Below are 14,159 nucleotides of genomic sequence, written 5' to 3' on the forward strand. Positions count from 1 at the left end.
ATTATCTGTCTTGTTTCCTTTTCTATTTATTTATTTTTCTTGTTTCCTTTAGTGTCACCATCTTGTGACATCCAGTCTCCCTTTCTTCCCTTTAGTGACAGAGGCTCCCAAGTCATAGCCCGTGGCCCATGCTCTGAGGATCTCCCTGCCTTCCTGGGGGCCGGGCGTTCAGCACCCCAGGGAGGGTGGGCGGCAGAGCCAGCCTGACGGCCGGGGGTCCAGCTGCTGGAGCCTCGAGATGCAGTCAGCTGCTCTCTGCCAAAATGGCAAATGGGGGCCCTCCAGACACCGGCGGCAGGCCCCTCCTGCCTCTCCCGCCAAGGTGCTGGCAGGCGGGCTCTGAGGAGCAGGGTGGGGAGCGGTTTGTGGACGGTGGCAGTCTCCAGTGCTCGAGGGTTCTGTCTCTGCTAGCCCACCTGCTCGTGAGGCCCCGCTTGTCTGCGCCGTCGGCCCTGGGGAGCCCTCGAGGGCACCTGGGATGGACGTGCGCAGAGCCACGGGAGAGGTCGCCCCCGCCCCCCACCCCCAGAAGAGCCGTCTTCCCGCCCCCGCGGGGTGCGTCTCCGCTCTCCTGCTTCAGGGGTGACTTTGCGGCTCTTGTGGCCCCGGCCGAGAGCTCGTCACACCCAGTGATCTGTGCGCAGGAGGCCGACCGGCCCCATGGGGGACCCAGTGTGCCGGGTGGGCTCCGTCCTGGCCGCGCGATGGTGCTGCCTACAGGGTCAGTGCGGCGGAGCCAGTGACAGTGCCCTCGCGAAGCTGTCTTTAAACAGAAACTCACGTGAAGCAAGGTTTCGTGTCGACCCATCAGCGAGAACACAGGGCCAGAGGCCGCAAGAGCAGCCCTGCATTTCCTAGGGAGTGGTGGGTACAGTGAGTCCAAGCTCATGGGGCAATAACAGAGAAGGGACGCTTAGGCTTGGGTGTGGCCTCTGCGTGTGTCCCTCCCTCCACGAGGCCGTGTGGCTGCACCCCCCACCCATTCTGGAGCGTCTTCCACCCCCTCACCCTTCCCCTGGTGGCAGGCACTTGGCCACCCTGACCTGACTGCTCCCAGGATGAGACTGCCCTGGGGCAGAGCCCCCTCCCTGGCTGTGTGGGCCTGGGGTCTGCACGGGTTCCAAAACCTGCTGGCCAGTCTCTGCTGGCATCAGCTCTGAGCTGACCTTGGAGCCCACTGCTCTGCAGGGCACGAGGGTGTCCGAATCTGCATTTATCTGATTCCTGGTGGGTCGACCTCCTCTGAATGGGTTAGCCTATCGGCTCTCCCCTCCGTGATTTGCCTGCTCATTTCTTCTGTTGACTTCTCCAACTTTTTTACATCCATTCCCAAAACTTGCTGATATGGCCTCAACCGCTACATCTTTGCATTTGGCCTGAGCTGGGGAGACAGTTCGGTCTTTCTCTGTGTAATAATCCAATCCCCTTTCAAGGCTCGTTTTAAAGAGATTTAACAAAATACAGATAGATGTTAAACTCACCAAACACACTTCCTCATCTGAGACGGTCACGTCATTTTTCTCCCTTTGGCTCCTGATGGAGCTGAGCCATGTTGACCTAGGAAGTGCAAGCTGTCATTAGAACACACTGCTGGGTTCAGTTAGAAGCACTTTATTAAAAATGGAAATGTACTTGTGGTACACACATGTGTGCCTGTGTGTATACACACACCTGGACATAATACCCATATGCACACACACGTGCACACAAATCTGTATATGCACACACGTTTGTACACATGTGCATGCACAGACCTATATACACACATATACCTGTCCAGATGTGTACACACACCTGTATATGCACACACACCTGTACACAGGTGCACACACACACACACAACTGTATATGTACACGCACATGTCTCTACACACACACCTGTATATGTGCACACACCTGTGCACACATGTACACTCCTTTGTGCATATACACAGCACACACATCTGTGTGTGTACATGCCTCTGACCACACACACGTGTACACACACACAGCTGTGTGTATACATACACATGTGTCTCGGCCCTGTTTGATCTCCTCTCTGCCATCTGCGTGTGCTTGTTTTGTTGTCTGGGCAGCGAGGTGGGGCCTGCCCTCTTCCGTTTCTGGAACAGCCTGTGTTGAGCAATGAGAGAGGCCTGGGGGGCGTTCTGGGGCCTTTCGTGGGGGAAGTTGTACTTTTCAAAACCACCCATTTCGATGCATTTTCAGGATGGTGTTTTGAGCACTTTCTCTGGGTGCCGTGGCCATTGTGGGAGCCCAGCGGGGGCAGGTGGCCGTGGGGGTTAGTGGGGTGGGCAGGGGGACCTGGGAGGGCTAGCTTTACGAGAATCAGCCTGGGGGATGGCTAGGTGGGATGCTGGTGAGGGGTGGGGGGCCTGGGGTTGCTGGGTGTGTGCACCTGAGCTCCGCGGGGCTGCCAGCAAGGGCGGAAGGCTCTGAGAATGCGGGATGGGGCGTGGTGCCGGGGAGTGAGGGACCCCCCGTCCAGGCAGGCAGACAGGATGTGCTGCACCACCAGGATGCAGAGGGCAGTGGGAGCGGGCTCTGGAGCGAGCAGGGAGGCTGGGGGTGGCGCGTGTGACCTGGGGGTTGACCGGAGGGATTCCTGCGCTGGCCCCTCTCGGGGAGGTTCCAGCCTCTGGATGAGTGTCTGCAGCTCTTACCCCCCTCTCCCCAGCCTTAGTCTCCCCATCTGACACTCCAGACACTCACCTCACTGGCTGGGGAGGCTTTGGGGGCCCTTCCTTGGGATTCCCTGCTGCTGACGGGCAGCAGAGCCCCTTCCAGCCCAAGTAGTCAGCTGAGGGCTGGGAGTCCTTGAGGCTTGCCCGTGGGTGTGGCTGAAGGCCAGGCACAGATGGCCTGAGAGAGTTTCTGGAAGGGTCAGTCCACGCGAGATGTGCCTGCTGGCCTCAAACCCAGACCAGGGAGGAAGACCGCGTTCATCCTGGGCTCAGCACTGGTGTTGCCTCCCCCAGGAAGCTTTCCTGGATGCCCCGCTGGCGTCTTTAATGACTCAGAGGCTTCTGGTGCCCACCCTGGCTCTTCCTGGAGGACAGGTGGGTGTACAGAGGCCGGAGGCACCTGGGTGTAGGTGCCAGGCGTGGGCGGCAGCCGGGAGTTCAGGACGTGACAGGGAGGCTTCTCTCGGCTCCTGGAATCAGGCCAGTGCGGCAGAGCCCACGGTGCTGAGAAGGCCCCGCGGCACGAGAACAGCCCGGTGTGGCCTGAGGCCCTCGGGTCCTGGGCGAGCCTTGATGTGAGTGCGTGTGTGGTTTCTCGTGTTGGTGGATGTGTGCACGTGTGTTTCCGGCGTGTGTATCGTAGGACAGCATGCGTGCAGGTGGGTGCTCATGCTCACGTGTGTGTGTGTGCAGGAGCGTCGATGGTGACGTGTAGGGGGTGACGTGTGCGCGTGTGACTCTGCTGTGTGTACGAGTGCCACGTGCATGTGCCAGCGTGTGCGTGCTTGTTCGTGTGTGTGCACAAGTAGGCGTGCCTCCCCACCTGCTGTGTTCACCTGCACAAACGTGTGTGCGTGTGGGCCCCTCGAGCAAGCTCAGGTGCCCGAGCCCGTGTGCACTGTGTACACTTTCTCATGTGCCCGCGGGCACGTGTGAGGGGCCGCGCTGTGGGCACTGGCGGGCGGCCAGGCTGGACTTCGCCTCCCTCCCTCCCTGTGCAGGACCCAGCCCTGCAGCACGGAGACCTTCACCTTCACAGGCAGCGTTGTCAAGGGCCCTACACGACCCGGTGTAAATACAGCAATCCCCACTTCAGATAAATACAAGATGCATCAAAAGATTTAAGGTACCTGTTGTGTATTTAAAAGAATTATATCTTGTTTATGGTTCAGTATAAAACGCATAGCTGATTTATACAGCGGCTGGTCCCTCGCAGAGGAAATCTCATTTCAATCATAAATGGCAGGATTTGATTTAAGAATTCATTCTTTAATGGGTCTGCAATGTTCAAATTTAAACCCATTCAATTCATCAGCCAAATATTCAATATGGGGCACAGGGAACTCATTTAGGCAAACAGAGACTTTTAATATAAATTTTCCGGGAGATTTCTCCATCGATTCCGCAGTTTAGTGCAAAATGATTTGTGCGATACATTCTTGAGGATCAATGCTGCCGGTCAATGGCTCCTATAAAGCGCCTCCCCCGCCCCCGGGGGTCAAGGAACTTTGGTTCTCAGGGAGCTGCCCCGACACCGGGCAGCCAATCCGCCTCTGCACTCGCCCGCCGCATTTGCCCGCTGGACCGCCTTCCCGATGTGCCGATCCGGGCAGGCACGGCCCTCACGGCTCCACACCGGCCTGCTGTCTGCCGCGCTGATGAGACCCAGGGCCCCAGTGAGACCCAGGGCTCTGATGAGGCCCAGGGCTCCGTGCCCAGGCCTCCTCACTGGACCTGGTCCGTATGGCGTAGCCACTGCAGCTTGGGCCTCAGTGCCCGGCCGTCTCAGCAAGCGAGAGTGCGTTTGGCCAGGGAGCCATCTGCCCTCTCAGACCCAGGGCACCCCTGCTGGCGGGCCTGGGGGCCACCACCCCGGGAGCTGCCTCCCGTGGCCGGTGTCTGGGTCTGAGGGTCGGTCTCCAGGACAGACGGTGGCGGCAGACAGCCTGTGGGCTGCTAGGCCTCAGGCTGGGGTGCCCCGACTGGAGTCTTCCAGCAAGAGGGCCTCAGGGGCACAGGGCCGGACCCCGCGTTCCCCACACCCAGGCCCCATCTGAGCAAGTGAACAGGTTCCTCTTCTGCACACTGGAGTGGTCTGGGTACCGGACTGCTCGTGGGGCGACTCACCTGTGCCCCCACTTTCCAGGTGAGGTGCTCGGCCTCGAATACACCCAGGGTCACAGATAGGGGTCAAAGTCACGCTGCTGGCACCAGCGGGCAAGGCTGGGCCATGCTTGGCAGCATCAGGAGGGGCAACAGGGTCGGCCACAGAGATGGGGACCCGCAGCTTCCCTGGTGCCCTGGGGCGGGCCGGGGCTCTGAGAGCTGCCTGCTGGACACTGCAGCCGCTGTGGAGGGATTGGCTCCCAGGAGGCCAGGGGCAGCTCTCGGGCCAGGTGCTGGGCAAGACGGGCAGGGGCCGTGGGGCCGGCAGTTAGGAGGCTGGTCTGGGCAGGACTCTGGGGTGGCTGTGGGTGGGCGGGCCGGCGGAGCGGCCGGCTCACGGCACCAACTCTGAGCTGAGCGTGCGTTCTGAGCCCTGCGAGCAGCTCCTCAGGCCTGGCCCCCGTCCCCCGACCTGCGCGACCCCACAGCATGCTGCCTGTGGTCCTCCAGGCCTCTCCCCCGCCTGGTGCTGTAGGGTCCCTTGCTGCTCTGGCCCCCAGGCCGGGGCTCCCCTGGTTCCCCAGGTCACGGTCTCTGTGGACCCCTGGCGGCCCTCGTGCCCTTCCTGAGCAGGCCGTCAGTCCGTCTGTCTCTTCTCCACTTCGCTTGCTCACTCGCCCCTCACGCGTACCTGCTCTCCTCTGCCCTGGGGCTTCCCTCGGGCAGCTCTGGGTCTGGAGGCTGGAGCCGCAGGACTAGCCCATCCGTTCCCAGGCAGAGAGGACAGCTGGCAGGCTGAGGGCAGCCGGGGCTTCCGGGGCGCAGATGGGCGTGGCTGCCCCTGGGCTCGGTGTACTGGGGTGGGTAATGGGCCGGCCCTGAGGGTCCTGGGGAAGGATGAGCCCCTGCGCCCTGCAGCCAGAAAGGGTGCCAGGGGGCTGAGGGTGGACGGGCCGCCGGGGGCTGAGGGGGATGGGCTGCCGGGGCGCTGAGAATGGATGGGCCACCGGAGGGCTGAGGGTGGACGGGCTGCTGGGGGCTGAGGGGGACAGTCTGGGGGTCATGGGTGATCGAGAGCTCAGGGAAGCCACGGGGGGTGTGGCTGAGCCTCCACCAAAGCCCAGGCTTCGAGGGAGGTGGGGTAGGTGCAGACCTGGCCTCCCTGTGAGAGTGAGAGACGCAGGGAGAGGGGCCTGCGTCCTGGTTTGGGGGGTGCTGTCTCTGCAAGGACCCCAAGGTGAAGGAGCAACGGCTGTCCTCCACTGAGCCTAGGCGTTTGCAGCCTGACGGTGCTCCTGCTGCCCCAGAAAATTCCAGGAAAGTGAGTGTAAAAGTCCGGCCAGCAGATCGGCAGCACCCCCGCCCGAGCCCCGCCGCCCTCAGCCGCCTCGGTGGTGTCCTGGGCACAGGGCACTCCAGGAATGAAAAGCAGGGCCTGTATTGATTTCATTTCCAAATTATTAATCAACTTCACAGCTCAACAGAAATATTGTATTGTTCAGCTTGGGCAGATCCGAATGGCTCTCCCTCGGGCGAGGAGCAGGGGCCGGTGAAGGACGCGGTGATAAACGTTCCAACTGCTGCGGAGGCCTTGGCGCCCACCAGGAGGCAGGTGGGCAGTGGGAGGGGCTGGGGTTCAGAGGTGCGCACACGGCAGAGCCACACCCTGGCTTGGGCCCCGCCAGGGGCTTCTGCTGGCTCCGGGGAACTGGCGGTGGGCAAGGCCCTGCTCAGTGCCCACACCTGGAACCTGGCCGGCTGCCCTGGTGTGCCCGCCACCCCCCGTGTCCCGCCAGGCCCCTGTGCCCAGCTTGGGGTCCTCTGTCTGCGGTCTGACTGCACCTCTTGTCCCGGCCTGGGATTCTCGGAGGGTCATGGTGCCGCTGCTGCGTGTCATCTCAGACCCCTGCCCCTGGGCTGGGCTCACTGTCTGCCCATCAATCCCCCTCCCCAGGAACCAGGCCCCCCACCCCCTGCTTGGAGCAGACAGGGGCGGTGGGTGCAGCTGCACCAGCAATTCAGGGTGTGACGGGCTGGGGCGAGGGGTGGAGAGGGCAGTGGAATTCTGTCATGGGGGTGTGGGGGTGCAGGGGTGGCAGCGGGGGCTTGAGGTGACTTGATTTCCCCGCGACCTATGAATCAGAAGATGCGTCGACGGCGACGGAGGCCTCACCTAGGCTTGATGTGAACAAACCAGGTACCGGGAAAACACCAGTCTGCCTGTTGTGGGTTAGCGGTGGCCATTTTTAGGGATTTTGTTTTGTTGAAAGTCTCCTCATCCTTTAGAAATACACGCTGAAGCACATCCGGCTGAAAGGGTTTGTGAAGAACTTATTCTCAGATTACCTGGGGGTGGGGGTAGAGACGAAACCAGATTCCTGAACTGTTGAAGGGCAGTGGGTACTTGGGTCCTTTGTACGGATCATCTCACTACTTTTCTGTGTGTGTTAACATCTGCAAAATGATGTAAATAGACGCAAGTCAAAACCACTCTGAGATACCACCTCACACCCATGACGATGGCCATGAGCAAAGACAAAAACAGGAAATCCCCCTAAACAGGAAACAACCGTGCTGGTGAGGATGTGGAGAAACTGACAGCCTCGGGCACCGTTGGCGGCCGTGTAAAAAGGCGCAGCCACTGCGGAAAAGAGGATGGCGGGTCCTCAAAAAATTAAACACAGAGCCATCCTACGGTCCCGCAAGCCCACGCTTGAATTTATATGCCAAAGAATTGAAATTGAAGAGGTATTTGTGCACCCATTTCAAAGCAGCATTAGGCACAACAGCTAAGACAAGGAAGCCACCCAAGTGTCCGGGGAATATTATTTGGGCTTAAAAAGGAAGGAGATTCCGACACCTGCTACAACACAGATAAACCTGAGCACCTTCTGCTCTGGTATCCAGGGGAGTCAATTCACAGAGACGGAAAGTAGGTGGTTGGTGCCAGGAGCTGACAGAGGGGCTAGTTGAAGTTTATTAGGTAGAGTTTCTAACGAGATGGTGAAGAAGTTCCGTGGACGGAAGGTGGAGACGGCTGAACAACCACGTGAATGTATTTCGGGCCCCTGGATTGTGCGCCTAAAACTGGTTCCGACGGCAGGTGTTCCCTAAAGTAAATAATGTAATGTGCCAAGCCCCTGGATTACGCAGGTGGACTGCACGGTGTGAGTGACAACCACAAAGCTCTTTTAGAACAGCGCCTGCAGTGTGGGTATGTTAACTCAGGCCCCGACTTCCGGGTCAGGGCCTGAGCCCTGCGGAGCCACTGCTCCAGGGCCATCCTGGCCCAGGCGTGGCACAGGCCGCGCAAGAAATGCAGGTCTGGGTGCCCCCACCCCTGGTGGGCAAATAGATGCTCAATAAAGCTGCTCCACAGGGAGCACTTGGAGTCTGGACGAAAGAGGTGGGGAGGACCCGGGGGCTTCAGCGGCTGCATTTTAGAGAAACAGAGAAGACCAGAGGGCTGACCGGGCCTAGAACCCCGCGGACTCTCGGGTTTGGAGGGGCGTGTCCCGCCTGGGCCCAGTGAGTGGGCTGCTCCCCCACTTTGGGGGCATGTGGGGCGTGTCACCTCTGTCGTGCTGTGCGAGCAGGCCGAGGGCACAGGGAGGACGCAGGGGCTGCCCGAGAGGCCGCCCGAGGAGCCTCACCCCCGCCTGGACCCGGACTGGATGGACCGCAGGCCAGGCTGGCCCTGCTGCTGAAAGAGATGAGGCGCTGGGTCTGGGGCGGGGCATGTGTCTGGTGTGCGGGGCGTGTGTCCGGTGTGCGGGGCGTCTGCCTGGTGGGCGGGGCGTCTGCCTGGTGGGCGGGGCATCTGTCTTGAGGGGCGGGGTGTCTGGTGGGCGGGGTGTGTGTCTGGTGGGGCGGGGCTCTGGTGGGGGCGGAGCTCTGTCTGGTGGGCGGGGCTCTGTCTGGGGGTGGGGCGCCTGTCTAGTGGGCAGGGCGTTTGTTTGGTGGGGGTCGGGTGTCTGCCCAGTGGGGTGGGACGTCCGTCTGGGGGGCGGGGCGTCTGGTGGGGCGGGGCGTCACAGAAAACGAGTCAATCTAATCACACTAGGACCACAGCCTAGTCTAACTCAATGAAACTAAGCCATGCCCATGGGGCAACCCAAGACGGGCGGGGTCATGGTGGAGAGATTTGACAGAATGTGGTCCACTGGAGAAGGGAATGGCAAACCACTTCAGTGTTCTTGCCTTGAGAACCCCATGAACAGTACGAAAAGGCAAAATGATAGGATACTGAAAGAGGAACTCCCCAGGTCAGTAGGTGCCCAATATGCTACTGGAGATCAGTGGAGAAATAACTCCAGAAAGAATGAAGGGATGGAGCCAAAGCAAAAACAATACCCAGTTGTGGATGTGACTCGTGATAGAAGCAAGGTCCGATGCTGTAAACAGCAATATTGCATAGGAACCTGGAATGTCAGGTCCATGAATCAAGGCAAATTGGAAGTGGTCAAACAAGAAATGGCAAGAGTGAATGTCGACATTCTAGGAATCAGCGAACTGAAATGGACTGGAATGGGTGAATTTAACTCAGATGACCATTATATCTACTACTGCGGAAGGAATCCCTCAGAAGAAATGGAGTGGCCATCATGGTCAACAAAAGAGTCTGAAATGCAGTACTTGGATGCAATCTCAAAAACGACAGAATGATCTCTGTTCGTTTCCAAGGCAAACCATTCAATATCACAGTAATCCAAGCCTATGCCCCAACCAGTAATGCTGAAGATGCTGAAGTTGAACGGTCCTATGAAGACCTACAAGACCTTTTAGAACTAACACCCCAAAAAGCTGTCCTTTTCATTATAGGGGACTGGAATGCAAAAGTAGGAAGTCAAGAAACACCTGGAGTAACAGGCAAATTTGGCCTTGGAATACGGAATGAAGCAGGGCAAACACTAATAGAGTTTTGCCAAGAAAATGCACTGATCATAGCAAACACCCTCTTCCAACAACACAAGAGAAGACTCTACACGTGGACATCACCAGATGGTCAACACCGAAATCAGATTGATTATATCCTTTGCAGCCAAAGATGGAGAAGCTCTATACAGTCAGCAAAAACAAGACCGGGAGCTGACTGTGGCTCAGACCATGAACTCCTTATTGCCAAATTCAGACTTAAATTGAAGAAAGTAGGGAAAACCACTAGACCATTCAGGTATGACCTAAATCAAATCCCTTGATTATACAGTGGAAGTGAGAAATAGATTTAAGGGACTAGATCTGATAGATAGAGTGCCTGATGAACTAGGGAATGAGGTTCGTGACATTGTACAGGAGACAGGGATCAAGACCATCCCCATGGAAAAGAAATGCAAAAAAGCAAAATGGCTGTCTGGGGAGGCCTTAAAATAGCTGTGAAAAGAAGAGAAGCGAAAAGCAAAGGAGAAAAGGAAAGATATAAACATCTGAATGCAGAGTTCCAAAGAATAGCAAAAAGAGATAAGAAAGCCTTCCTCAGCAATCAATGCAAAGAAATAGAGGAAAACAACAGAATGGGAAAGACTAGGGATCTCTTCAAGAAAATCAGAGATACCAAAGGAATATTTCATACAAAGATGAGCTCGATAAAGGACAGAAATGGTATGGACCTAACAGAAGCAGAAGATATTAAGAAGAGATGGCAAGAATACACAGAAGAACTGTACAAAAAAGATCTTCACGAACCAGATAATCACGATGGTGTGATCACTGACCTAGAGCCAGACATCCTGGAATGTGAAGTCAAGTGGGCCTTAGAAAGCATCACTATGAACAAAGCTGAGCTATTCCAAATCCTGAAAGATGATGCTGTGAAAGTGCTGCACTCAATATGCCAGCAAATTTGGAAAACTCAGCAGTGGCCACAGGACTGGAAAAGGTCAGTTTTCACTCCAATCCCAAAGAAAGGCAATGCCAAAGAATGCTCAAACTACTGCACAATTGCACTCATCTCACACGCTAGTCAAGTAATGCTCAAAATTCTCCAAGCCAGGCTTCAGCAGTATGTGAACCGTGAACTTCCTGATGTTCAAGCTGGTTTTAGAAAAGGCAGAGGAACCAGAGATCAAATTGCCAACATCTCCTGGATCATGGAAAAAGCAAGAGAGTTCCAGAAAAACATCTATTTCTGCTTTATTGCCTATGCCAAAGCCTATGACTGTGTGGATCACAATAAACTGTGGAAAATTCTGAAAGAGATGGGAATATCAGACCACCTGATCTGCCTCTTGAGAAATTTGTATGCAGGTCAGGAAGCAACAGTTAGAACTGGACATGGAACAACAGACTGGTTCCAAATAGGAAAAGGTGTTCGTCAAGGTTGTATATTGTCACCCTGTTTATTTAACTTATATGCAGAGTACATCATGAGAAACGGTGGACTGGAAGAACCACAAGCTGGAATCAAGATTGCTGGGAGAAATATCAATAACCTCAGATATGCAGATGACACCACCCTTATGGCAGAAAGTGAAGAAGAACTAAAGAGCCCGTTGATGAAAGTGAAAGAGGAAAGTGAAAAAGCTGGCTTAAAGCTCAACATTCAGAAAATGAAGATCATGGCATCCGGTCCCACCACTTCATGGGAAATAGATGGGGAAATAGTGGAAACAGTGTCAGACTTTATTTTTCTGGGCTCCAAAATCACTGCAGATGGTGACTGCAGCCATGAAATTAAAAGACGCTTACTCCTTGGAAGGAAAGTTATGACCAACCTAGATAGCATATTCAAAAGCAGAGACATTACTTTGCCAACAAAGGTTCCTCTAGTCAAGGCTATGGTTTTTCCTGTGGTCATGTATGGATGTGAGAGTTGGACTGTGAAGAAGGCTGAGCACTGAAGAATTGATGCTTTTGAACTGTGGTGTTGGAGAAGACTCTTGAGAGTCCCTTGGACTGCAAGGAGATCCAACCGGTCCATTCTGAAGGAGATCAGCCCTGGGATTTCTTTGGAAGGAATGATGCTGAAGCTGAAACTCCAGTACTTTGGCCACCTCATGCGAAGAGTTGACTCATTGGAAAAGACTCTGATGCTGGGAGGGATTGGGGGCAGGAGGAGAAGGGGACGACAGAGGATGCGATGGCTGGATGGCATCACTGACTTGATGGACATGAGTCTCAGTGAACTCCGGGAGTTGGTGATGGACAGGGAGGCCTGGCGTGCCACAATTCATAGGGTCGCAAAGAGTCGGACACGACTGAGCGACTGATCTGATCTGATCTGATCTGTCTGGTGGGCGGAGTGTGTGTCTGGTGGGTGGGGCCTTTGTTTGGTGGGGGTCGGGTGTCTGCCTGGTGGGGTGGGGTGTCTGCCTGGTGAGGCGGGGCATCTGTCTGGTGGGGCGGGGCTCTGGTGGGGGCAGGGCGTCTGTTTGGTGGGACTGGGACTGTGCAGGTCACCTGTCACGTAGCCACAAGAGGCTGTCTGTGGGCGTGGACACTGTCCCTGTCCCCAGGAGGCAGGACATGTTACTACCCCTGGAAGCAGGTGGATTGACTCAGGGGCCCTCCCAGGTCCTCCAAAGTGAGACCACCCAATCTGGTCCTCCTGGGACACTGTCCCCCAGCACTCGGAGGGGCCATGTTGGGGGTTCTGGCTGGAGGTCCTGGAGGTCTCTGACTCAGCCAGTGTCAAGCTCTGATGTGGGATGACCCAGCGGGGCCGGCCCACCCTGAGTTTCTCCAGTGAGGCTGGTCTCGGTGCTACAGGGGCAGCGACTGCTGGTCTCGTCCAAGATGCCCGCCGGAGCCTCTGCCGCAAGTGAGCTGCAGGGAGTGGGAGGTGACCCTGCAGTGGACAAGGGACACCACAGATGAGGTGGGGACAAGAGAAGGGGTGGTGGGATCGGGGGGATGTCTGCACACCAGGAGGAGGGGTGATGAGATGGGGAGGTAGTAGGAACCAGACTCTCCCCAGGAGCCCGAGAGCAGGTTCAGACAGAGGGAGGCAGTCTCACATGGGGCTAGAGGGGGTCAGGGGTCAGGCATGGGTCAGGGGTCAGGGCGGTGTTTGGGGTTGGGGTGTGTGGTGGGCTGTGGGGTGTGGAGTGGAGTGTGGTCTGGTTGGGTTCGGGGGGTGGTGGGGTGCAGGATATGATGTGGGGTGTGGAGTGTGGGGTGTGGGGTGCAGCGGGGGCAGTGGGGTGCTGGGTGCTACGTAAGGGGAGCCTGGGTGCAGGGCTCAGTCTTGTGGCTTTAGGTGAATATTCTAGAGCACGCCTTGTGCTTCCTGGGGTCTTCCTGGGGTCTGGCAGGGAGGTGCTTGCCATGGGGGGCTGCTTTCTTGCGGGCGGCCTCACCCTCCTGAGATGAGCCTCCCTGCCGGTTGCTCGGCAGCAGGCCCCACCCCTCCTGCCTGCAGTGACAACCTCGTCCTCGTTCATGTGAATTTGGGGCTGCGGCTCCCCTAACTCCAGAGGCCCTTTCCAGGAGAGACCCTCTGCTGTTGGAGGCCCCGGCCTGGCCTTGCCCACCCCGGCAGCAGGGTGGGGTCTTCCTGGAGGAGGTGGAGGCCAGGATGGTGCTGGACGCTGGGCAGTCCAGGGCGTGTGGTGGGGACACACCTGCTGGGCGTTGCAGCTGTGCCCAGACCCCAGGGAGCTGGGCTCCCTGGTCCCACGGGGACTTCTGGGCCGTGAGAGCCCACCTGGGTGGTGGCGGAGCATTCTGGAGGCTGAGGGCTGGAGCGGTGGGAGGCCTGCCCCGGCCAGTGCTGGCCTGCAGTCGGGTGAGCCTGGGCGCAGTCCCCGGGCACGTGAGTTGGAAGGTGCCCCTCCCCTGGGCCTCCCTGGAGCCCCGGGGAGGGGCAGAGCCGGGGGCTGTGAGCCGCACGGCATCGTTCCCTCCCCCACCCCCGCCCCGTGGTGAAGCCAGTCAATTTTTTCAAACCACATTTGCTGTCTTATTGTTTATTTTCGGGCAGCAGCAGCAATTTTCGATACCCACCTCAGATATGGCTCGGGTCACCTGTCATTCCAGAAAGGTCAGCGATTCATTTAAAGTTCCATCACTCTTCACATAAGCAGGCAAACACCATTTCATCTGCCGCAGCCTTTGTGTGGGCTGGGGACCGGCCTGTCAGCTCCTTCCAGGCCCAGGAATGGACACCCCTGCCCCGAGGGGGGTCGCACCCACGCCCCCCCCAAACACATTCACTTAAAGGCAGTTCCGGGCCGGGCCCCAGCCTGGACCTTGCGCCCCAGCTCTTAAGATGAAATCACCCAGTTGTGAATGGTGGGCCCCCACCCCAAGGCAGGGCCCGCAGGGAGCCGGTCCTAGGAGGACCAGCCCTCCATCCTCAGGCCAGGATGTGACGGGAGGCTGACGCAGGTGGGACTGGGGTCCGGAGCTCTGAGGGGCCGTGGGCAGCCCCCT

The 14,159-nt window shown here is 57.5% G+C and overlaps 1 protein-coding gene across 1 annotated transcript; it reads right to left on the reverse strand.

The window, feature by feature from the left end:
• Positions 1–2,344: 2,344 nt before the first annotated feature.
• On the reverse strand, positions 2,345–6,666 carry LOC139183504 (uncharacterized). The gene is made up of 7 exons (XM_070790753.1): positions 6,534–6,666; positions 5,798–5,952; positions 5,482–5,702; positions 4,812–4,984; positions 3,085–3,188; positions 2,713–2,840; positions 2,345–2,582 (listed from the first exon to the last, which is right to left on the reverse strand). Exons 1-7 carry the CDS (start codon positions 6,664–6,666, stop codon positions 2,345–2,347), a joined length of 1,152 nt encoding a protein of 383 aa, XP_070646854.1.
• Positions 6,667–14,159: the final 7,493 nt, after the last annotated feature.

Source organism: Bos indicus, chromosome 6 (assembly GCF_029378745.1).
Source record: "Bos indicus isolate NIAB-ARS_2022 breed Sahiwal x Tharparkar chromosome 6, NIAB-ARS_B.indTharparkar_mat_pri_1.0, whole genome shotgun sequence".
Lineage (NCBI taxonomy): Eukaryota > Metazoa > Chordata > Mammalia > Artiodactyla > Bovidae > Bos > Bos indicus.